Here is a 24627-nt window from a genome sequence, read left to right as displayed (position 1 = left end):
AATGGAGCCAGAGATACAGTGTGTGCTATGTATTGCATGCATCAAAACATACCACCCGTTGTGCTTCTGGGTTCCATCTGCCAGCTTCATCAGAAGTGTGACGGTAGTAGTATTGTAATACAGTACTTTATTGTACTACAACCTTTTCCCAGGATCCTAGTGTTTGTTTGCTTTTGTTTTTCTCCCCTTGGTGTGTGTTGGTCTGGAGCTGGGCGGAGCCGGAGTCACCACTCACCGGCACACCTGCCAGCCATCAGCAATCAAGCCACCTTCACTCCACTCTGGATGGAACACCGGCCCAGTTCACAGCTCAGATTGTCTGCTTGCCTACGCATTCATGTTTTTTGCCGTGACTCCACCTGACCCAGCCTCGCTCCGTTCTGCCGACTCGCCTGGTTAACCTCTGGACACCTCCCAAGACCCAGCCACTCCAACTTTCAGTTAATAAACCATTTTGTTTTTTTACTAACAGCCATTTCATCTTTTGTCTGCATTGTGGGTCCAGATCTCAGTCCTTCATGACAATATTTTGCTGCTGCAGCAATTTAATTTCTCCCTTGTGGGATCAATAAGGTTTATCTTGTCTTTTGAAAAAAAAGAAAACCATGCCAGCATTTCATTTCCACCCATTGGTCTGTGATCCTTGCCTCCTCTGTATAGCTGCTGGTAGGAGCCCAGGGATTGGTCCTCGGTTTCTATAAAGTCCACAGTGCTACACGAATGATGAAATGATGAAATTTCTCTTCCACAATTTTTTGCCGCCTGCCTACTTCACACAGTTACAACAACAAACAAAAAACAAAAAAAGGTCTGACACTAGACCCGCCCTTGTTTTGACACTTATCAGACTTTTACCTTTGAGTGTGTGTTTTGATCATTTAATCACTGAATCAGATGCATGCATCTGAGCCATCCAAATCCTCGTAATACTGACTGACAGAGGTCAAATAAAGACAGCTATCGTCGCGTGGTGTGCACACTATTCACTCAGTGAATTCAGGGAAACACAAACTGAATTTTAACTGTTTGAATGTGAAGTTAATCTGAAAATGACACGAGCATACATTCAGAAAAACAAACAAATCAAAGAGTGACAGAGGATGTCTGAACCATGTTACACTTTTACGTAATACGTTAAGATGTTTAACATGATGCAAATTATTGTCTGCTAGTTTCAGCAGTGCCAAGCCAGAAATGTGTTTTGTCAAGTGACTTTAAGGGTATTAATCATTAACATTTGGACTGTTGCAATCCTTGAAGTACAACCGTGGTAAATTCTGTCCTTGCTTGAAAAGAAGGGACGGAAGCATCAGTGGAAAGACCTGCTCTTAGAACAGATCCAGCCAACATGGAAGAAGGGCCCAATGTGAAACTGTTCTGCTGCAGGTGGGTACGCCGCGTGGTCCCACAAGCCATCAGAGAGGAACTGTACCAAATCCTGAGGATGACGTTGCCTCTGGTAAGAATCAGCGCTGCTGCATACACAGCTTTGTCAAAAAGGAATTGTGCTTACAGAGATCGTCATTATAACGAAGATTAAAAATATTTTGTTGAAAATGTCAGTAAAAACATTGATCTGGTTCCTGTAATTGGAAATCGGTCAACAAAAGTAGTTTGCCAGGTTTCAAAAAGAGGCTGAACAAAATCTGCAACTTAAAAGAAGCTTCTAGAAATCATACCAATGAACTGCATCCTCTATTCATCATTTACAAAACTACATTTACTGAGCTGATAGCTGTACAACATGCCCTGCATTTGCTGTTTGTCTCTCTAGCTGGTCTCTCGACTCCTCGGTTACCTGCTTCCGTTTGTGGTTACAATGTTCTGTGGACGTCTGGGAAATGGGGTGATGGGTGGTTTCGGATTAGCTTCTGCTGTAAGTGGCCATCGGTACATCGGTGACAAGCAGCAGGAGATGTCATTTAAAGGAAAAACAAATTCACCAACCCACTCTGACAACTTAAATTATTCTCTTGCAAACTAAATTATTGATTGATATAGTAAATTTACTGGCATGAGTCAGAAATATTCTGCAAACTCATTCATGTTTTATCTTTATTTCAGTTCATAAATATTACAACCACATCAACAGGTTATGGCCTGGTGGCAGCTTGTGATACTTTGGTATCTCAGGTTTGGAAAATTATTTTTACTATGGAATTTTCAAGGACACCACGTGCCAACTGTTCACCACTTTCTCCCCTGAAACCATTAATGCGTTCCGTGTTGCTGTGCAGACATTTGGCGGCAAAAACCTCCTGCAGGTGGGGACGATCCTTCAACGTGGCGTCTTCATCCTGATGATATTTTGTCTGCCCTGCTGGGCCCTCCTCATTAATGCTGAACCTATCCTATTATGCCTGGGCCAGGACCCTGATGTGGTCAGGTAACTAAATATGCATGTTAAAACTCCTACGCCTATCCACTCCCAATGTGAGGAATGCTAATGACGCATAATGGTAAGAATGTCTACTTTCATCAACAAAAGTGCTCTCAGGACTTTCTGGAGCCCTCGATCAGCCCCTTTTTGACTATGCTAGCACCTCCTGGTACTCCAACATCAAAATGTGCCTGAAAACAAGGCTCCAAAATTTCCAAAACAAACTGATTCACCAACTTCTCAATCTGGGGCCCATGACCCACCATCTTCCTAGACATTTTGCTTGCCTAAAATGGCTCAGGGTAGAAGACAGGGTTAAACAACTCAAAATGGGATTGGCATTTAAAATAGTCAATGCTGCTCTGCCCTCAGTCCCCTCATCCCTGCATACCTGAATAAACACCTCCAAAGATTTATAGTGACACCCACAGCCACAATACTAGAGCGAGCACAAACAACAACATGATTACACCCTCCTTTAAGACAAACATGGGTAGATAATATTTTTATAATACTGCCACCCAAGGGTGGAACTGCTTGACCCCTGCCCTCAAAACATGCAACTCTTTTCAAAACAGCCCTGAAAATGACCCTTTCAGGAAGCCAGAAACGGAGATAGTCAACTCTCTCCAGATCAATCCCCCTCCCCTGTACCTTGCCCCCAATCCCAGATTCCCCCCTTTTTTTGTCGACCTACGTTGTACATATTATGTGTCTTTTTTAATAATATATAGTTACTGTCTAAATTACAATGCATACTACTGTTTGACTGTACTTGTACTGCTCTAACATTTTCTCTAATAAATATATTCATCATCATCATTCATTATAGATAGGATCTATATTCCAAATGTGAATTAAATGGTCTCTATTGAGTCTGTCATGTGCAACACATGCTCTCAGGTTCACCAAGTCTATAGATACAACATATTCAATGCTGGAAGGTAAACCCATCTTGGTAGATATTTGAATAGCAGTGAAAGTGAATGATCTTATTATAATTATAATGTTCTCAATCTAAACACAGCATCTTATTTCAGAATCGCCAAGCTGTATATAATAGCATTCCTTCCAGCTGTACCGGTGAGCTGTTCTCTCATCTTTATGCACCAACCAACAGTCATATCTTTCACTGCTGCCGAGAGAACATTCTTCTTTGTAATTTAACACAGTTAATTATTATTTTTCTTTCAGGCAATGTATCTACACCAGCTTCAGATGTCCTATCTGCAGAACCAGGTGGACCAATGAGTTTCACATACATTTGGCATTTTTATCATATCATCTTGTTTCAATTAATAATAATTGCATTTCTCTTATTTTGTTTGTTGTTTCTGTCCTCAGGGTGTTACAATGCCTCAAATGTTTGCAGCTGCCATGGCGAACATTGCAAATTTGGTGACTAACTACGTTTTGATTTACAGCCTGGATCTGGGTGTTCGGTAGGCCCATTGTCAGAATAAACTTTTCTTGTATTCTAATAAAGTGAGGCGACATTGCTTACTCGTCTGACTATGTTTTCTTGCAGTGGATCTGCAGCGGCCAATAGTCTGTCTAGGATTTACAGCTGTGCTTTTATCTTTATTGTAATTTGGTGGAAGAAGCTCCATAAACCAACATGGGCAGGTGAGGACTTTGATTGTGACAGCCTCAGCTTTCACACATCACTACGTCAGTCTGCCAGCTGTTTCTGATTACATAAACAACACTCTGTCTCCCCCCTCAGGTTGGTCTTCAGAATCACTGCAGGAGTGGGGCGCCTATATGAAACTGGCCATTCCCTGTGTATTTATGAAATGCTTTGAGTGGTGGCTTTATGAGTTGGGGGGATTCTTTGCAGGTAAACATATGTTTATCTTACTTTGAGTCCATTGGTATGGATGTGATTAATGATCGGGGCAGAACTATGTTACCTGAGCTTCAAGCTATCCTCACTTTCTCTTCTTTGCCTCTCATGGTCAGGAATGCTGAGTGAAGATGACCTGGCAGCCCAGCATGTTGTTATAATGTTATCTTTCATGATCTACATGGTACTACCTGCAAATTCCAACATCAAGATTACTGTGTGACTAAACATATTTAAATTTAGCAGCCAATTTGTCTTCGAACCTTTCCACATTAGATTCCTACTGCAATTCATGCAGCAACATGTGCCCGAGTGGGTAATGCTCTTGGTGCAGGGAACACTGCTGGGGGGCTCCTCACCAGCAAGGTGGCCCTCTCTCTAGCAGGTCAGCTGTATTCTGATATTGAGTACATTGATGAATCCATCTGCATTTCATGTTTCACTTCTTCATTGCTTCCTGCTGTTTGACAGATTTCACTGCTCCTCTCTCTTGCAGTTGGCTTTGCTCTCCTTGAAGGTATCATGCTCGCCTCTTGTAAAGATGTCATTGGCTTCATCTTCACTTCTGATGCGTGAGTCCCTGCAGCCTTATGCACGTTTCACTAACTGTATACTATACACAAAGACATAACCTTTATGATAATTGCAGGAAGATCATAGGTCTGGTCTCCCATATGCTGAAGGTTTACTGTGTCCTTCAGATTTTTGATGCTCTCTTGGTAAGTCTAGTGAGCTTTTTGTGTGCAGATCAAAATCTCTTTGCAGCCCAGTTCTAAATCCCTATTTGAAATATTACATTTCTTCCCCCCCCATTAGTGTGTTTGTGGGGGCATCTTCATGGGCACGGGCAAACAGAAGATACCAGCTGTGGCTAATCTCATTGGATACTACGGCATAGGACTTTCAATCATTGTTACATTTATTTTTGTCATCAAAATAGGAATTATAGGTAAAAACGCATCGAGTGACCTTTTTGCCATTCTACGTGAGACCTGCTGTGTCTTGACTTTGCTTCGCCCCCCCACAGGATTTTGGCTGGGCCTCCTCGTGGCTGCCATCTGTCAATCCATCTTCTTTACCATTGTTATCTACAAGCTGAACTGGAAGAACATAACAGTAGAGGTTGGCTAATGGCTAATCTATAACCAGAATCAGAACCCCTGCTTTCTTGATTTACAGTGCAATTTGTCAAATGTTACGTGTGGGTGAAGAAACAAAGACAATTTGGCTGTTAAGTTTGTCTATTTGTTTGTTTGCAGGCTGTGAAACGAGCTCAGAAATCACCACACATGCCGTTATTAGATGGCGCTGTGGGTACCAACACCGCTGACCAGACGGTGAGTAATGGGATTGTAAGCGGTCTGTTATTTTTGACACCAACAACCTTAATGCCATAATTTTCTTCCCACTGCTCTCATTCAACTCAACTGTCTTCTGTTTAGAGTGTCCACGAGGATGTTAAAAGGGTTATTGGTAGATTTTTGGAATTTGTCCAGTGGGATTACCTCAAACTGTGAAGCTGGCTGGAAAAAAAGGGGGAGGGGGGGGTACATTATCAAAGTCTGACAAGTGATGAGTCTGATTTTGCTCCGCTCGATATTCTCAGTGGCTTAACAGCATTATTGAAAAGGTCCATTCTGGGGTCTTTCTGTCTTAGACATTTAAAAATATATATTCTTTCTGTTTGACCTGTACCAGCCTTCTGTTTCACAACGCCAGTGCTCTTACACAAAAACCCTTCGCTCTCCTCCCGGTGTTGCTGATCAACCACCACCTCAACTGGTTTGTGTGCTCCTGTCATTGTGTAACTGGTTTTTTACATCGTAAAATATATAACAAATACCGGTACTCTCAGTGAGACTGCGTAGCAAAAACAACAACTTTCAGCTGTTATATTTTGAAAGGCACATTTGCAGTTATGGTACAATATACTTGTTGTACTTATTATAAAGCATGGGTGTACAAATACATTCCAATTTTAATACCAGAATTCCGTTTTCATTTGAGGAGCTCACACTTCTGATCATTTATCATGAAGCTTTCCCATGTTTGCTCTCTGAAAAACAATAAACACATCAGGCTCTACTTTTTCCGACCAGCAAGCGGATGACCACGTGTCTATGAGCACAGAGCGTGATGAAAGGAACAGGAAGATGCAGGCTGGAGGTTGCGACCGTCAGCCGAAGAACGTCCATCTCTCCACCACGCAGCTCATCATCAGACGAGGCTTCACTTTGCTTGTGGCTGTTGCACTTTTAGCTGTGGGTGTAAGTGTGCACTTCCTCGTGCCCCTACCAGAAGCTCTGACTTCAAAAGCCAACTTTACTTTGGACTGGATCAATACCACATCTACTGCTGATCACGTTTTAGCCACTGTGTTGGCCCCGATCGATAAATCTACATGACCTTGAGAATCAGTGTCATCAAACATTGAATCCAGTTCCCATGACTATTCGTGATTAATCCTTTACTGAGCATGTTATAACAATGACAGAGTGTATGGGTGAATGATTGAGCTATTATTTTGAGATATTAATTTACTGTTTGATCATTGATGCTTTTAAGTTCTCTTTTTTTTTTTGCATGAATGCTATGTTGACCTGCGTTTGAAGTTTGCTTGCTCAATCTTTTGCTGAAGAGAACAGTTGTACAGTCTTCATAAAGGCAATCACATACATTTATAAATTAAGGATGATAACTTATTAAAGACTTGTCGTTAAAATGGTAGAAACATGAATGTTCTGTTTTATTCCATAAAAACAGTTTTGTGCACTGAACATTTTTGTATCGAGTGGTTTTTATGCCCCTGTTCTTGCGGTAGCTGTGTATTCTGTACGGTTTTTCCATCCTATTTATATGACTTTGATAACACAGGAATGCCTTGAGAAGGTTTATTTATTGGTGGACAAGGGTCAACAATAATGGCGAGAAAATTCACCTTAAGTGACTGTAGCCTTGGCCAGGAGGACTTGATGTTGTCAGGTGGTACCCACCGTTCATCAGGTGTTTCGACCCTTAACTACAACACCCTAACAGTTGTGGGTCTGCAGTGGTGGTCAAGTCACTGCCCATCTCCTTCTCCTGGCTTCCATCTTAACTCCTCTCTCCTGTTCCAGAACCAGCAAGAGACTTTTTCAGCTGCCTCCCCCATCCTGCAGGCTGCTGTCTTTCGACTCTTCCCACGGCTGTGAGCACTCGCCATGCTGACTGGGCAGGGAATCCTCGACAGCCTACCTCGACCAGGAACAGCCTTGTCTGCCATCCCTTCTCCCGACATTCGTGCAGGTCTTGGTATTTTGCGTTCTTCCTTTCAAAGGCCTGTTCACACCCCTCTTCCCATGGGACTATAAATTATATGAGGAGGATCTTTCTTCCCTCTTCTGACCACAGGACCACCTTCATTTCCCATGAATGTGCCTTCTCTAGTTGGCTCGTTATGGTTTTTACTGTGGCTGGTGGTTTTTCTCCCTCCCTTATGAACTGGATTAATGTAGTTTTCTTCAGTGGTTGGTGTTTCCTCTTTCTCTCCAGCTCAGAGATGTCAGCGAGTACTATCAGAATCAGAATACTTTAATAACGAGCACCTTGTCATGGTGCCATCTGTACCTTCCCTGGGCGAGTGCTGTTTTACACCCGGATAAAATGTGTGCCATTGTGCCCAGCCCCCCAAAAAGCTTACACAATGGGTCCTCCCTCATTCCCCATCATCATTACCAATGCCAGCAAGTTTGCCGGCATTGTTAATGTGTCGTACACAGATCTTAGCAGGAAAGAGATGCGGAATGGTTCAAGTCTCCATAAGTCTGCCCAAGTGATCTTCCCCTTGGGGATGTCCCATTGGTCCAAACTCCTTGGGACACCAGCCCCACTGCCCTTGATCTTCTCCCTCCAAGTTCTGTACCTCCTCTTGAATCATCGCTCTTCTGTCGCTGGGTCCTGCATTCCTCCACCGGAAACTGGGAGGTTGCAAGACCCTGTCTTCCTATGCATTGCCCAGATGATGTTGCATATCTTGATCATGCTCTCAGCTTGTGCAATGGAGGACTCAGCTGCCCACGTGCGCTCTGATCTTGTGATGACACCCGTGTGCCTGACTTGTTCATCCTGGGAGTCTCTGTATGTCATTACAACTCTGCATTAACAACTTTGAAGTCCTCAACCATGGATGACAGGGGAAGTTGGAGCTGATCTGATTTTATATAGAGGCCTACTGCAGTGAAGCTTGGGGGGGATTCCAAACCACTTTCAGAGGTACTTGTTGATCTTTCTTTCTACTCATTCTACACATGTCATCGGGACCTCATACACAGTTAACAACCACATGAGTCTCTGCAACAGTCCGTGCTGATAGAGCCATGCTTTGAAATTGCCCAGGAGCCCTAATTTCTAAATCCTTCTCAACCACTCTTGTGTCTTCTTTTCTGTACTGGAGATGTTGTTGTTCCTGTCAGTAAATGAGTCATTAAACCACTTTCTCAGGCACTTTATTGGGTTCTCCTTGATCGATGGAATCACTTACTCTTGCACATGCAGCTTGAACCTGTTGGTCAGTTTTCCATTCCTGATCACCATACTCCTGGATTTATTTGGTTTGAACTTCAGTCTGGCCCACGTTGCCATGTTGCCCAGAACTGCTAACACCAACCTCACTTCTACATGAGTTGTGGTCGTCACGATAAGCTCATCCATGTAACCTCTTATTGGGGGTTGTCGGATGCCCGACTCCATTTTTAGACAAGGGCTTCTTTCTCCGCAGCTGTTATTAGGAGGTTCATTCCCATGACGAAGAGGATGGGGATGATGGTACAACCAGTGACGATACCCTTTCCTAAGCTTTGCCACTGAGTTGTAAAATGGGCAGTCTTGAATCGTAACTGGATTCTGCCAAAGTAGCTGGTGAACATTACATTGATGTGCTGAGGGATGTGGTAGTCCCTCTAGTGAGTCCAATGGTCTATGGATGAGTGAATGGGGGATTTAGCCATAGGCATTGGCCAAATCCAGCCAGATGACCGTTAGGTTGCCTTTGCCGTATTTGGCCTCACGCATCATCTGGCTGAGGACACCGATGTGTTGCCTACATCCAGAAAATCCTGGTATTTCATCTTCTGGATAGCAGTATTAATGTATCCATATTCCATCATGTACACAGTCATCCTCTTGGCCACTACAGAAAAAAAAAGATTTTGCCTTCTACACTAAGCAATTAAATAGTTCTGAATTGGTCAATGGTTGAGGAGTCCTCTTCCTCTGGCACGAAGCAGCCCTCTGCCCTCTTCCAGCATGATGGGATTGTGCACTTTCTACAGATCCTCCGGAACAGCTTCCACAACCTCTGACGGAGCATTCGACACTTCTTATATACCTCATAGGGTATACCGCTTGGACCCCTGTTTTGACACCTGTCAGACTTTAACCTTTTGTGTGTGTGTGTGTGTGTGTTTTGATCATTTAATCACTGGATTAGATGCATGCCTCCCATCCAAATCATCGTAATACTGAATGATAGTGTGACAGAGGTCAAATGAGGGCAGCTATTGTCCTTCAGTGTGCTTACAGCAGTGGCAGCTACATAATTATTCGCTCAGTGAATTCAGGGAAACACAAACTAAATTTTAACCGTTTGACAGTGAAGTTAACCTGGAAATGACACGAGCATACATTCAGAAAACCACACAAATCAAATAGATGGATGTCTGAACCATGATAGACTTTTACATAATACGTTAAGATGTTCAAAATTATGCTAAGGGTATTAATCATTAACATTTAGGACTGTTACAAAGTACAACTGCGATAAATTCTGTCCTTGCTTGAAAAGAAGGGACGGAAGCATCAGTGGAAAGACCTGCTCTTAGAACAGATCCAGCCAACATGGAAGAAGGGCCCAATGTGAAACTGTTCTGCTGCAGGTGGGTACGCCGCGTGGTGCCACAAGCCATCAGAGAGGAACTGTACCATATCCTGAGGATGACATTGCCTCTGGTAAGAATCAGCGCTGCTGCATACACAGCTTTGTCAAAAAGGAATTGTGCTTACAGAGATCGTCATTATAACGAAGATTAAAAATATTTTGTTGAAAATGTTAGTAAAAACATTGACCTGGTTCCTGAAATTGGAAATCAGTCAACAAAAGTAGTTTGCCAGGTTTCAAAAAGAGGCTGAACAAAATCTGCAACTTAAAAGAAGCTTCTAGAAATCATACCAATGAACTGCATCCTCTATTCATCATTTACAAAACTACATTTACTGAGCTGATAGCTGTACAACATGCCCCGCATTTGCTGTTTGTCTCTCTAGCTGGTCTCTCGACTCCTCGGTTACCTGCTTCCGTTTGTGGTTACAATGTTCTGTGGACGTCTGGGAAATGAGGTGATTGGTGGTTTCGGATTAGCTTTTGCTGTAAGTGGCCATCGGTACATCTCCTGCTGCTTATCAATCAATAATTTAGTATAGTAAATTTACTGGTATGAGTCAGACATATTCTGCAAACTCATTCATGTTTTATCTTTATTTCAGTTCATAAATATTACAACCACATCAACAGGTTATGGCCTGGTGGCAGCTTGTGATACTTTGGTATCTCAGGTTTGGAAAATTATTTTACTATGGAATTTTCAAGGACACCACGTGCCAACTGTTCACCACTTTCTCCCCTGAAACCATTAATGCGTTCCGTGTTGCTGTGCAGACATTTGGCGGCAAAAACCTCCTGCGGGTGGGGACCATCCTTCAACGCAGCATCTTCATCCTGATGATATTTTGTCTGCCCTGCTGGGCCCTCCTCATTAATGCTGAACCTATCCTATTATGCCTGGGCCAGGACCCTGATGTGGTCAGGTAACTTAATATGCATGTTAAAACTCCTACGCCTATCCACTCCCAATGTGAGGAATGCTAATGACGAATAATGGGAAGAATGTCTACTTTCATCAACAAAAGTGCTCTCAGGGCTTTCTGGAGCCCTCGATCAGCCCCTTTTTGACTATGCTAGCACCTCCTGGTACTCCAACATCAAAATGTGCCTGAAAACAAGGCTCCAAAATTCCCAAAACAAACTGATTCACCGACTTCTCAATCTGGGGCCCATGACCCACCATCTTCCTAGACATTTTGCTTGCCTAAAATGGCTCAGGGTAGACGACAGGGTTAAACAACTCAAAATGGGATTGGCATTTAAAATAGTCAATGCAGCTCTGCCCTCAGTCCCCTCATCCCTGCATACCTGAATAAACACCTCCAAAGATTTAGTGACACCCACAGCCACAACACTAGAGGGAGCACAAACAACAACATGATTACACCCTCCTATAAGACAAACATGGGTAAATCCTCCTTTGACAATACTGCCCCCCAAGGGTGGAACTGCTTGACTCCTGCCCTCGAAACATGTACCTCGATGGCCTCCTTCAAAACAGCCCTGAAAATGCATCTTTCAGGAGGCCAGAAACGGAGATAGTCAACTCTCTCCAGATCAATCCCCCTCCCCTATACCTTGCCCCCATTCCCAGATTCCCCCATTTTTTTGTCGATCTACGTTGTACATATTATGTGCCTTTTTTATTTATTGTTATTTTTCATCAATTGAGTGATTTATTTTTATTTTTACTGGTATTGGTTAAATGTCGATGAATTACGTACGAAGGACTTTCAACGGAAACAAGACTGCAAGGGCTCGTCGTATAGAGGGTGTTTGACTGTACTTGTACTGCTCTAACATTTTCTCTAATAAATATATTCATCATCATCATTCATTATAGATAGGATCTATATTCCAAATGTGAATTAAATGGTCTCTATTGAGTCTGTCATGTGCAACACATGCTCTCAGGTTCACCAAGTCTATAGATACAACATATTCAATGCTGGAAGGTAAACCCATCTTGGTAGATTTTTGAATAGCAGTAAAAGTGAATGATCTTATTATAATTATAATGTTCTCAATCTAAACACAGCATCTTATTTCAGAATCGCCAAGCTGTATATAATAGCATTCCTTCCAGCTGTACCGGTGAGCTGTTCTCTCATCTTTATGCACCAACCAACAGTCATATTTTTCACTGCTGCTGAGAGAACATTCTTCTTTGTAATTTAACACAGTTAATTATTATTTTTCTTTCAGGCAACGTTTTTACACCAGCTTCAGATGTCGTATCTGCAGAACCAGGTGGACCAATGAGTTTCACATACATTTGGCATTTTTATCATATCATCTTGTTTCAATTAATAATAATTGCATTTCTCTTATTTTGTTTGGTGTTTCTGTCCTCAGGGTGTTATAGTGCCTCAAATGTTTGCAGCTGCCATGGCGAACATTGCAAATTTGGTGACTAACTACGTTTTGATTTACAGCCTGGATCTGGGTGTTCGGTAGGCCCATTGTCAGAATAAACTTTTCTTGTATTCTAATAAAGTGAGGCGACATTGCTTACTCGCCTGACTATGTTTTCTTGCAGTGGATCTGCAGCGGCCAATAGTCTGTCTAGGATTTACAGCTGTGCTTTTATCTTTATTGTAATTTGGTGGAAGAAGCTCCATAAACCAACATGGGCAGGTGAGGACTTTGATTATGACAGCCTCAGCTTTCACACATCACTACGTCAGTCTGCCAGCTGTTTCTGACCACATAAACAACACTCTGTCTCCCCCCTCAGGTTGGTCTTCAGAATCGCTGCAGGAGTGGGGCGCCTTTATGAAACTGGCCATTCCCTGTGTATTTATGAAATGCTTTGAGTGGTGGCTTTATGAGTTTGGGGAATTCTTTGCAGGTAAACATATGTTTATCTTCACTTTGAGTCCATTGGTATGGATGTGATTAATGATCAGGGCAGAACTATGTTACCTAAGCTTCAAGCTATCCTCACTTTCTCTTCTTTGCCTCTCATGGTCAGGAATGCTGAGTGAAGATGACCTGGCAGCCCAGCATGTTGTTGCAACGTTAGGTAACATGATCTACATGGTACTGCCTGCAAATCTCAACATCAAGATTTCTGTGTGGCTAAACATATTTAAATTTAGCAGCCAATTTGTCTTCGAATCTTTCCACATTAGATTCCTACTGCAATTCATGCAGCAACATGTGCCCGAGTGGGTAATGCTCTTGGTGCAGGGAACACTGCTGGGGGGCTCCTCACCAGCAAGGTGGCCCTCTCTCTAGCAGGTCAGCTGTATTCTGATATTGAGTACATTGATGAATCCATCTGCATTTCATGTTTCACTTCTTCATTGCTTCCTGCTGTTTGACAGATTTCACTGCTCCTCTCTCTTGCAGTTGGCTTTGCTCTCCTTGTAGGTATCGTGCTCGCCTCTTGTAAAGATGTCATTGGCTTCATCTTCACTTCTGATGCGTGAGTCCCTGCCGCCTTATGCACGTTTCACTAACTGTATACTATACACAAAGACATAACCTTTATGATAATTGCAGGAAGATCATAGGTCTGGTCTCCCATATTCTGAAGGTTTACTGTGTCCTTCAGATTTTTGAAGCTCTCTTGGTAAGTCTAGTGAGCTGTTTGTGTGCAGATCAAAATCTCTCTGCAGCCCAGTTCTAAATCCCGATTTGAAATATTACATTTCTTCCCCCCCCATTAGTGTGTTTGTGGGGGCATCTTCATGGGCACGGGCAAACAGAAGATACCAGCTGTGGCTAATCTCATTGGATACTACGGCATAGGACTTTCACTGGTTGTTACTTTTATTTTTGTCATCAAAATAGGAATTATAGGTAAAAACCCATTGAGTGACCTTTTTGCCATTCTACGTGAGACCTGCTGTGTCTTGACTTTGCTTCGCCCCCCCACAGGATTTTGGCTGGGCCTCCTCGTGGCTGGCATCTGTCAATCCATCTTCTTTACCATTGTTATCTTCAAGCTGAACTGGAAGAACATAACAGCAGAGGTTGGCTAATGGCTAATCTATAACCAGAATCAGAACCCCTGCTTTCTTGATTTACAGTGCAATTTGTCAAATGTTACGTGTGGGTGAAGAAACAAAGACAATTTGGCTGTTAAGTTTGTCTATTTGTTTGTTTGCAGGCTGTGAAACGAGCTCAGAAATCACCACACATGGCGTTATTAGATGGCGCTGTGGGTACCAACACCGCTGACCAGACGGTGAGTAATGGGATTGTAAGCGGTCTGTTATTTTTGACACCAACAACCTTAATGCCATAATTTTCTTCCCACTGCTCTCATTCAACTCAACTGTCTTCTGTTTAGAGTGTCCACGAGGATGTTAAAAGGGTTATTGGTAGATTTTTGGAATTTGTCCAGTGGGGTTACCTCAAACTGTGAAGCTGGCTGGAAAAAAAAAGGGGGGGGGGGGGGGGTTCACTTATCAAAGTCTGACAAGTGATGAGTCTGATTTTGCTCCGCTCGATATTCTCAGTGACTTAACAGCATTCTTGAAAAGGTCTTTCTGTCTTAGACATTAAAAAAAATAATATTCTTTCTGTTTGACCTGTACCAACCACAACGCCAGTGCTCTTACACAAAAACCCTTCGCTCTCCTCCCGGTGTTGCTGATCACCACCACCTCAACCGGCTTGTGTGCTCCTATCATTGTGTAACTGGTTTTTAACATCGTAAAATATATAACAAATACCGGTACTCTCAGTGAGATTGCATAGCAAAAACAACAACTTTCAGCTGTTATTTTTTGAAAGGCACATTTGCAGTTATGGTACAATATACTTGTTGTACTTATTATAAAGCATGGGTGTACAAATACATTCCAATTTTAATACCAGAATTCCGTTTTCATTTGAGGAGCTCACACTTCTGATCATTTATCATGAAGCTTTCCCATGTTTGCTCTCTGAAAAACAATAAACACATCAGGCTCTACTTTTTCCTACCAGCAAGCGGATGACCACGTGTCTATGAGCACAGAGCTTGATGAAAGGAACAGGAAGATGCAGGCTGGAGGTTGCGTCAGTCAGCCAAAGAACAACCATCTCTCCACCATGCAGCTCATCATCAGACGAGGCTTCACTTTGCTTGTGGCTGTTGCACTTTTAGCTGTGGGTGTAAGTGTGCACTTCCTCGTGCCCCTACCAGAAGCTCTGACTTCAAAAGCCAACTTTACTTTGGACTGGATCAATACCACATCTACTGCTGATCACGTTTTAGCCACTGTGTTGGCCCCGATCGATAAATCTACATGACCTTGAGAATCAGTGTCATCAAACATTGAATCCAGTTCCCATGACTATTCGTGATTAATCCTTTACTGAGCATGTTATAACAATTACAGAGTGTATGGGTGAATGATTGAGCTATTATTTTGAGATATTAATTTACTGTTTGATCATTGATGCTTTTAAGTTCTCTTTTTTTTTTTTGCATGAATGCTATGTTGACCTGCGTTTGAAGTTTGCTTGCTCAATCTTTTGCTGAAGAGAACAGTTGTACAGTCTTTATAAAGGCAATCACATACGTCTATAAATTAAGGATGATAACTTATAAAAGACTTGTCGTTAAAATGGTAGAAACATGAATGTTCTGTTTTATTCCATAAAAACAGTTTTGTGTGCACTGAACATTTTTGTATCGAGTGGTTTTTATGCCCCTGTTCTTGCGGTAGCTGTGTATTCTATACTGTTTTTCCATCCTATTTATGTGACTTTGATAACACAGGAATGCCTTGAGAAGCTTTATTTATTGGTGGACAGGGGTCAATAATAACGGCGAGAAAATTCACCTTAAGTGACTGTAGCCTTGGCCAGGAGGACTTGATGTTGTCAGGTGGTACCCACCGTTCATCAGGTGTTTCGACCCTTAACTACAACACCCTAACAGTTGTGGGTCTGCAGTGGTGGTCAAGTCACTGCCCATCTCCTTCTCCTGGCTTCCATCTTAACTCCTCTCTCCTGTTCCAGAACCAGCAAGAGACTTTTTCAGCTGCCTCCCCCATCCTGCAGGCTGCTGTCTTTCGACTCTTCCCACGGCTGTGAGCACTCGCCATGCTGACTGGGCAGGGAATCCTCGACAGCCTACCTCGACCAGGAACAGCCTTGTCTGCCATCCCTTCTCCCGACATTCATGCAGGTCTTGGTATTTTGCGTTCTTCCTTTCAAAGGCCTGTTCACACCCCTCTTCCCATGGGACTATAAATTATATGAGGAGGATCTTTCTTCCCTCTTCTGACCACAGGACCACCTTCATTTCCCATGAATGTGCCTTCTCTAGTTGGCTCGTTATGGTTTTTACTGTGGCTGGTGGTTTTTCTCCCTCCCTTATGAACTGGATTAATGTAGTTTTCTTCAGTGGTTGGTGTTTCCTATTTCTCTCCAGCTCAGAGATGTCAGCGAGTACTATCAGAATCAGAATACTTTAATAACGAGCACCTTGTCATGGTGCCATCTGTACCTTCCCTGGGCGAGTGCTGTTTTTCCATATTCCATCATGTACACAGTCATCCTCTTGGCCACTACAGAAAAAAGAGATTTTGCCTTCTACACTAAGCAATTAAATAGTTCTGAATTGGTCAATGGTTGAGGAGTCCTCTTCCTCTGGCACGAAGCAGCCCTCTGCCCTCTTCCAGCATGATGGGATTGTGCACTTTCTACAGATCCTCCGGAACAGCTTCCACAACCTCTGACGGAGCATTCAACACTTCTTATATACCTCATAGGGTATACCGCTTGGACCGGGGGCAGATCCTGTTCTGGCCTTATTCACCACTTCCTGGACTTCCTTCCAAGATGGTTCACTCACTGGTGTTGAGCTCTTCTTCTGGGGTCTTCGTGTTTTTAATAATTGGATTGGCATCCAGGACCTGCTTTCTGTAGATGTCAATGTGGGTCTCCTTCAAAAACGCCTCCACCTCTTCTCTGGAGCTGATCAGCATTCCAGATGTTGCTTCACCCAGTAGTGTTCTGGTGAATCGGAAGGGGTCTTTGGTGAACTGCGCTCTTGTGTTCTCCCTCTCCTTCCTCTATTTCCGAGTGCTTTCTGCTCCTCGGAGTCTGCGTAGACGTTCTCGGAGTTGACTTGTCAGGTCCTTGATATCTTCCCTTTCACCAGCCTGGGCTCTTTTGAATTGCTTGGTGAGCGTCTTGATTTCTCCCCTCAACGGATTGATTCCCCTCTCTCTTCTGCTTGGATGGTATGAAGACGTGATGTTAACTTTCTCCTCAACTCCAAACCGGTCTCTTGCCAGGTTGTAGGTTATTGTTGTGAGGGTGTTGGTTTTTTGCTCAGCTGTCCCTGCTAGTGTGGCCTCTAGCATTTTGTCCAGGTCTTGGTCTAGTTGGTACCATTCTTTGTTGTCACACATTTTGGGCAATTTGATTCGTTCTGTCGCAGGATGGGGTTGGCTCTCGAGTTGCATCAGGTAGGTCCCTCCTAAGGTCTTGAGGTGACTCAGGTGCTGAGAGATATCCAATGCTGTGGGGTGCTTCCTGCCTGGAGGTCTCCTGCATCTCACCAGGTACTACCACTGCGCACTGCACCTGTGACCCCTCCTTTTCACAGTTGGTTCAGCATTGATGTATCTTAGGCACTTGTTTGTTCTTTCAGATATTCCTGCAATAAGATTTTTAGTGTTACGAGGGTTAGGGTTAGGGTACTGTATTGTACTACAATTTTTTGCTGCTGCAGCAATTCATTTCCACCCATTGATCAAATCCTCGTAATACTGAATGACAGAGTGATAGAGGTCAAATGAAGACAGCTATCGTCCTTCATGTGATTTCAGCAGTGGCAGCTACATAATTATTCGCTCAGTGAATTCAGTTTGAATGTGAAGTTAATCTGTAAATGACACTAGCATACATTCAGAAAACCAAACAAATCAAATAGTGACAGAGGATGTCTGAACCATGTTACACTTTTACGTAATACGTTAAGATGTTTAACATGATGCAAATTATTGTCTGCTAGTTTCAGCAGTGCCAAACCAGAAATGTGTTTTGTCAAGTGACTTTAAGGGTATTAATCATTAACATTTGGACTGTTGCAATCCTTGAAGTACAACCGTGGTAAATTCTGTCCTTGCTTGAAAAGAAGGGACGGAAGCATCAGTGGAAAGACCTGCTCTTAGAAAGGATCCAGCCAACATGGAAGAAGGGCCCAATGTGAAACTGTTCTGCTGCAGGTGGGTACGCCGCGTGGTCCCACAAGCCATCAGAGAGGAACTGTACCAAATCCTGAGGATGACGTTGCCTCTGGTAAGAATCAACCCTGCTGCGTACACAGCTTTGTCAAAAAGGAATTGTGCTTACAGAGATCGTCATTATAACGAAGATTAAAAATATTTTGTTGAAAATGTCAATAAAAACATTGACCTGGTTCCTGAAATTGGAAATCAGTCAACAAAAGTAGTTTGCCAGGTTTCAAAAAGAGGCTGAACAAAATCTGCAACTTAAAAGAAGCTTCTAGAAATCATACCAATGAACTGCATCCTCTATTCATCATTTACAAAACTACATTTACTGAGCTGATAGCTGTACAACATGCCCTGCATTTGCTGTTTGTCTCTCTAGCTGGTCTCTCGACTCCTCGGTTACCTGCTTCCGTTTGTGGTTACAATGTTCTGTGGACGTCTGGGAAATGAGGTGATGGGTGGTTTCGGATTAGCTTTTGCTGTAAGTGGCCATCGGTACATCGGTGACAAGCAGCAGGAGATGTCATTTAAAGGAAAAACAAATTCACCTTTCCCACTCTGACAACTTAAATTATTCTCTTGCAAACTAAATTATTGATTGATATAGTAAATTTACTGGCATGAGTCAGAAATATTCTGCAAACTCATTCATGTTTTATCTTTATTTCAGTTCATAAATATTACAACCACATCAACAGGTTATGGCCTGGTGGCAGCTTGTGATACTTTGGTATCTCAGGTTTGGAAAATTATTTTTACTATGGAATTTTCAAGGACACCACGTGCCAACTGTTCACCACTTTCTCCCCTGAAACCATTAATGCGTTCCGTGTTGCTGTGCAGACATTTGGCGGCAAAAACCTCCTGCGGGTGGGGACAATCCTTCAACGTGGCATCTTCATCCTGATGATATTTTGTCTGCCTTGCTGGGCCCTCCTCATTAATGCTGAACCTATCCTATTATGCCTGGGCCAGGACCCTGATGTGGTCAGGTAACTAAATATGCATGTTAAAACTCCTATGCCTATCCACTCCCAATGTGAGGAATCCTAATGACGCATAATGGTAAGAATGTCTACTTTCATCAACAAAAGTGCTCTCAGGGCTTTCTGGAGCCCTTGATCAGCCCCTTTTTGACTATGCTAGCACCTCCTGGTACTCCAACATCAAAATGTGCCTGGAAACCAGGCTCGAAACTTCCCAAAACAAACTGATTCACCGACTTCTCAATCTGGGGCCCATGACCCACCGTCTTCCTAGACATTTTGCTAGCCTAAAATGGCTCAGGGTAGAAGACAGGGTTAAACAACTCAAAATGGGATTGGCATTTAAAATAGTCAATGCTGCTCTGCCCTCAGTCCCCTCATCCCTGAATAAACACCTCCAAAGATTTATAGTGACACCCACAGCCACAATACTAGAGCGAGCACAAACAACAACCTGGTTAGGGTTAGGGTTAACATGGGTAAATCCTCCTTTTACAATACTGCCACCCAAGGGTGGAACTGCTTGACTCCTGCCCTCAAAACATGCACCTCTTTGGCCTCATTCAAAACAGCCCTGAAAATGACCCTTTCAGGAGGCCAGAAACGGAGATAGTCAACTCTCTCCAGATCAATCCCCCTCCCCCTTACCTTGCCACCATTCCCCAATTCCCCCCTTTTTTTCTCCACCTAAGTTGTACATATTATGTGTCTTTTTTATTTATTGTTATTTTGCATCAATTGAGTGATTTATTTTTATTTTTATTGGTGTTGTTAAATGTCGATGAATTACGTACGAAGGACTTTTAACGGAAACAAGACTGCAAGGGCTCCTCGTATAGAGGGTGTTTGACTGTACTTGTACTGCTCTAACATTTTATCTAATAAATATATTCATCATCATCATTCATTATAGATAGGATCTATATTCCAAATGTGAATTAAATGGTCTCTATTGAGTCTGTCATGTGCAACACATGCTCTCAGGTAAACCCATCTTGGTAGATATTTGAATAGCAGTGAAAGTGAATGATCTTATTATAATTATAATGTTCTCAATCTAAACACAGCATCTTATTTCAGAATCGCCAAGCTGTATATAATAGCATTCCTTCCAGCTGTACCGGTGAGCTGTTCTCTCATCTTTATGCACCAACCAACAGTCATATTTTTCACTGCTGCTGAGAGAACATTCTTCTTTGTAATTTAACATAAAGTTAATTATTATTTTTCTTTCAGGCAATGTATCTACACCAGCTTCAGATGTCCTATCTGCAGAACCAGGTGGACCAATGAGTTTCACATACATTTGGCATTTTTATCATATCATCTTGTTTCAATTAATAATAATTGCATTTCTCTTATTTTGTTTGGTGTTTCTGTCCTCAGGGTGTTATAGTGCCTCAAATGTTTGCAGCTGCCATGGCGAACATTGCAAATGTGGTGACTAACTACGTTTTGATTTACAGCCTGGATCTGGGTGTTCGGTAGGCCCATTGTCAGAATAAACTTTTCTTGTATTCTCATAAAGTGAGGCGACATTGCTTACTCGTCTGACTATGTTTTCTTGCAGTGGATCTGCAGCGGCCAATAGTCTGTCTAGGATTTACAGCTGTGCTTTTATCTTTATTGTAATTTGGTGGAAGAAGCTCCATAAACCAACATGGGCAGGTGAGGACTTTGATTATGACAGCCTCAGCTTTCACACATCACTACGTCAGTCTGCCAGCTGTTTCTGACCACATAAACAACACTCTGTCTCCCCCCTCAGGTTGGTCTTCAGAATCACTGCAGGAGTGGGGCGCCTTTATGAAACTGGCCATTCCCTGTGTATTTATGAAATGCTTTGAGTGGTGGCTTTATGAGTTTGGGGAATTCTTTGCAGGTAAACATATGTTTATCTTCACTTTGAGTCCATTGGTATGGATGCGATTAATGATCAGGGCAGAACTATGTTACCTGAGCTTCAAGCTATCCTCACTTTCTCTTCTTTGCCTCTCATGGTCAGGAATGCTGAGTGAAGATGACCTGGCTGCCCAGCATGTTGTTGCAACGTTAGGTAACATGATCTACATGGTACTACCTGCAAATCTCAACATCAAGATTTCTGTGTGGCTAAACATATTTAAATTTAGCAGCCAATTTGTCTTCGAACCTTTCCACATTAGATTCCTCTTGCAATTCATGCAGCAACATGTGCCCGAGTGGGTAATGCTCTTGGTGCAGGGAACACTGCTGGGGGGCTCCTCACCAGCAAGGTGGCCCTCTCTCTAGCAGGTCAGCTGTATTCTGATATTGAGTACATTGATGAATCCATCTGCATTTCATGTTTCACTTCTTCATTGCTTCCTGCTGTTTGACAGATTTCACTGCTCCTCTCCCTTGCAGTTGGCTTTGCTCTCCTTGTAGGTATCGTGCTCGCCTCTTGTAAAGATGTCATTGGCTTCATCTTCACTTCTGATGCGTGAGTCCCTGCAGCCTTATGCACGTTTCACTAACTGTATACTATACACAAAGACATAACCTTTATGATAATTGCAGGAAGATCATAGGTCTGGTCTCCAATATGCTGAAGGTTTACTGTGTCCTTCAGATTTTTGATGGTTTCTTGGTAAGTCTAGTGAGCTTTTTGTGTGCAGATCAAAATCTCTTTGCAGCCCAGTTCTAAAAGTCTATTTGAAATATTACATTTCTTCCCCCCCCATTAGTGTGTTTGTGGGGGCATCTTCATGGGCACGGGCAAACAGAAGATACCAGCTGTGACTAATCTCATTGGATACTACGGCATAGGACTTTCAATCATTGTTACATTTATTTTTGTCATCAAAATAGGAATTATAGGTAAAAACACATCGAGTGACCTTTTTGCCATTCTACGTGAGACCTGCTGTGTCTTGACTTTGCTTCGCCCCCCCACAGGATTTTGGCTGGGCTTCCTCGTGGCTGCCATCTGTCAATCCATCTTCTTTACCATTGTTATCTTCAAGCTGAACTGGAAGAACATAACAGCAGAGGTCGGCTAATAGCTAATCTATAAGCAGAATCAGAACCCCTGCTTTCTTGATTTACAGTGCAATTTCTCAAATGTTACGTGTGGGTGAAGAAACAAAGACAATTTGGCTGTTAAGTTTGTCTATTTGTTTGTTTGCAGGCTGTGAAACGAGCTCAGAAATCACCACACATGGCGTTATTAGATGGCGCTGTGGGTACCAACACCGCTGACCAGACGGTGAGTAATGGGATTGTAAGCGGTCTGTTATTTTTGACACCAACAACCTTAATGCCATAATTTTCTTCCCACTGCTCTCATTCAACTCAACTGTCTTCTGTTTAGAGTGTCCACGAGGATGTTAAAAGGGTTATTGGTAGATTTTTGGAATTTGTCCAGTGGGGTTACCTCAAACTGTGAAGCTGGCTGCAAGCTACTAAAAGCCTCTGCCTGATATTCTCAGTGACCTAACAGCATTATTGAAAAGGTCCCTACTTGGGATTTTTGTCTTAGACATTTTTGTTTTTTTTCATTTGACCTGTAACAGCCATTATATATCCTTCTGTTTCACAACACCAGTGCTCTTCCACAAAAACCCTTCGCTCTCCTACCGGAGCTGCTGATCAACCACCACCATATTGTACCTTGTAGTCAAGGTGCAATATACTTATATTCAGAATGGGCACACAGATACATTCAAATTTTAATGCCAGAATTCCGTTTTCATTTGAGGACCTCACACTTCTGATCATTTCTTATCAAGCTTTCCCATGTTTGCTCTCTGAAAAACAATAAACACATCAGGCTCTACTTTTTCCTACCAGCAAGCGGATGACCACGTGTCTATGAGCACAGAGCTTGATGAAAGGAACAGGAAGATGCAGGCTGGAGGTTGCTTCAGTCAGCCGAAGAACAACCATCTCTCCGCCACGCAGCTCATCATCAGACGAGGCTTCACTTTGCTTGTGGCTGTTGCACTTTTAGCTGTGGGTGTAAGTGTGCACTTCCTCGTGCCCCTACCAGAAGCTCTGACTTCAAAAGCCAACTTTACTTTGGACTGGATCAATACCACATCTACTGCTGATCACGTTTTAGCCACTGTGTTGGCCCCGATCGATAAATCTACATGACCTTGAGAATCAGTGTCATCAAACATTGAATCCAGTTCCCATGACTATTCGTGATTAATCCTTTACTGAGCATGTTATAACAATGACAGAGTGTATGGGTGAATGATTGAGCTATTATTTTGAGATTTTAATTTACTGTTTGATCATTGATGCTTTTAGGTTCTCTCTCTTTTTTTGCATGAATGCTATGTTGACCGGTGTTTGAAGTTTGCTTGCTCAATCTTTTGCTGAAGAGAACAGTTGTACAGTCTTTATAAAGGCAATCACATACGTCTATAAATTAAGGATGGTAACTTATAAAAGACTTGTCGTTAAAATGGTAGAAACATGAATGTTCTGTTTTATTCCATAAAAACAGTTTTGTGCACTGAACTTTTTTGTATCGAGTGGTTTTTATGCCCCTGTTCTTGCGATAGCTGTGTCTGTTTTTCCATCCTATTTATGTAACCGTAATAACACAGGAATGCCTTGAGAAGCTTTATTTATTAGTGGACAGGGGTCAACAATAACGGCAAGAAAATAATTGAAGGCAGTGAGAAACAACAGCAACAAGATCCAATGATAGACAGATAGACAGTTAAGTAGGAAATTAAGAATGAGCATGCGTGAGATTCCCTGGAATATTGCAACCATCATTTTTCATTGTGTGACGGAAGTGGATAAAACTGTGTTTCGGTTTATCGGACCAGCTGTGAGTAGCCTGCAAACATCCTAATTATTTTGTCCTACATTGAAAAGATTAGGGTCATGGCAATTTTCCGTTGCGTATTTAACCCGAGGAAACACTCTGACACTTCTCTGATATAAAAATTACGTGATGATGTGATTTAGTTTACCTCAGTATGTTTTTCTTCTGAATAAGCTCAAAATAAATTTATCTCATGATTGTACTGATAATCATTGTCAAATATTCTTGTAATCAAATTAAGTTTAACGTTTGGGTGCGATGAGGTCAACAAACTCTCGCAATGTGAAGACATTCCTCACATACAGCGTGTGTGTTTATATATATATATTGAAACATTCACATTTTTGCATTCATTAGAAAAAGCAATGTTTCTGTCTATCGTAGAATTTTGATTGTATTTCATGACAAAATAAATGTTTCTTATTCTTTATTTATTATTAATTAAAGAATGATCTCATTAATCCAGAAAAACTGACCACAATTCTTTTTTCAAATCAATGTGAGT

General features: G+C 42.3%; 3 protein-coding genes across 3 annotated transcripts; all 3 read left to right on the top strand.

Moving 5' to 3' along the window:
• Positions 1-1339: 1339 nt before the first annotated feature.
• On the top strand, positions 1340-6631 carry LOC137901723 (multidrug and toxin extrusion protein 1-like). Its single transcript, XM_068745768.1, has 17 exons — positions 1340-1459; positions 1775-1876; positions 2065-2133; positions 2238-2386; positions 3421-3463; positions 3575-3619; positions 3725-3822; positions 3909-4006; positions 4107-4220; positions 4343-4410; positions 4503-4611; positions 4723-4798; positions 4876-4945; positions 5043-5175; positions 5254-5348; positions 5486-5578; positions 6326-6631. Exons 1-17 carry the CDS (start codon positions 1349-1351, stop codon positions 6629-6631), a joined length of 1779 nt encoding a protein of 592 aa, XP_068601869.1. The 5' UTR covers positions 1340-1348.
• Positions 6632-10091: 3460 nt separating this feature from the next.
• On the top strand, positions 10092-15390 carry LOC137901722 (multidrug and toxin extrusion protein 1-like). The gene is made up of 17 exons (XM_068745767.1): positions 10092-10211; positions 10527-10628; positions 10746-10814; positions 10918-11066; positions 12195-12237; positions 12349-12393; positions 12499-12596; positions 12683-12780; positions 12881-12994; positions 13118-13185; positions 13278-13386; positions 13498-13573; positions 13651-13720; positions 13818-13950; positions 14029-14123; positions 14261-14353; positions 15085-15390. The coding sequence occupies exons 1-17, from the start codon at positions 10101-10103 to the stop codon at positions 15388-15390; spliced, it is 1779 nt and encodes a 592-aa protein (XP_068601868.1). The 5' UTR covers positions 10092-10100.
• Positions 15391-17085: 1695 nt separating this feature from the next.
• Positions 17086-23434, top strand: LOC137901721 (multidrug and toxin extrusion protein 1-like). The gene is made up of 18 exons (XM_068745766.1): positions 17086-17100; positions 18274-18396; positions 18712-18813; positions 19003-19071; positions 19176-19324; positions 20399-20441; positions 20555-20599; positions 20705-20802; positions 20889-20986; positions 21087-21200; positions 21324-21391; positions 21484-21592; positions 21704-21779; positions 21857-21926; positions 22024-22156; positions 22235-22329; positions 22467-22559; positions 23129-23434. Exons 2-18 carry the CDS (start codon positions 18286-18288, stop codon positions 23432-23434), a joined length of 1779 nt encoding a protein of 592 aa, XP_068601867.1. The 5' UTR covers positions 17086-17100; positions 18274-18285.
• The last annotated feature ends 1193 nt before the right edge of the window (positions 23435-24627 follow it).

This window comes from Brachionichthys hirsutus, chromosome 11, assembly GCF_040956055.1.
Source record: "Brachionichthys hirsutus isolate HB-005 chromosome 11, CSIRO-AGI_Bhir_v1, whole genome shotgun sequence".
NCBI lineage: Eukaryota > Metazoa > Chordata > Actinopteri > Lophiiformes > Brachionichthyidae > Brachionichthys > Brachionichthys hirsutus.
The sequence above is the reverse complement of the archived record's forward strand: the minus strand, read 5'-3'. Positions and strand labels throughout refer to the sequence as shown.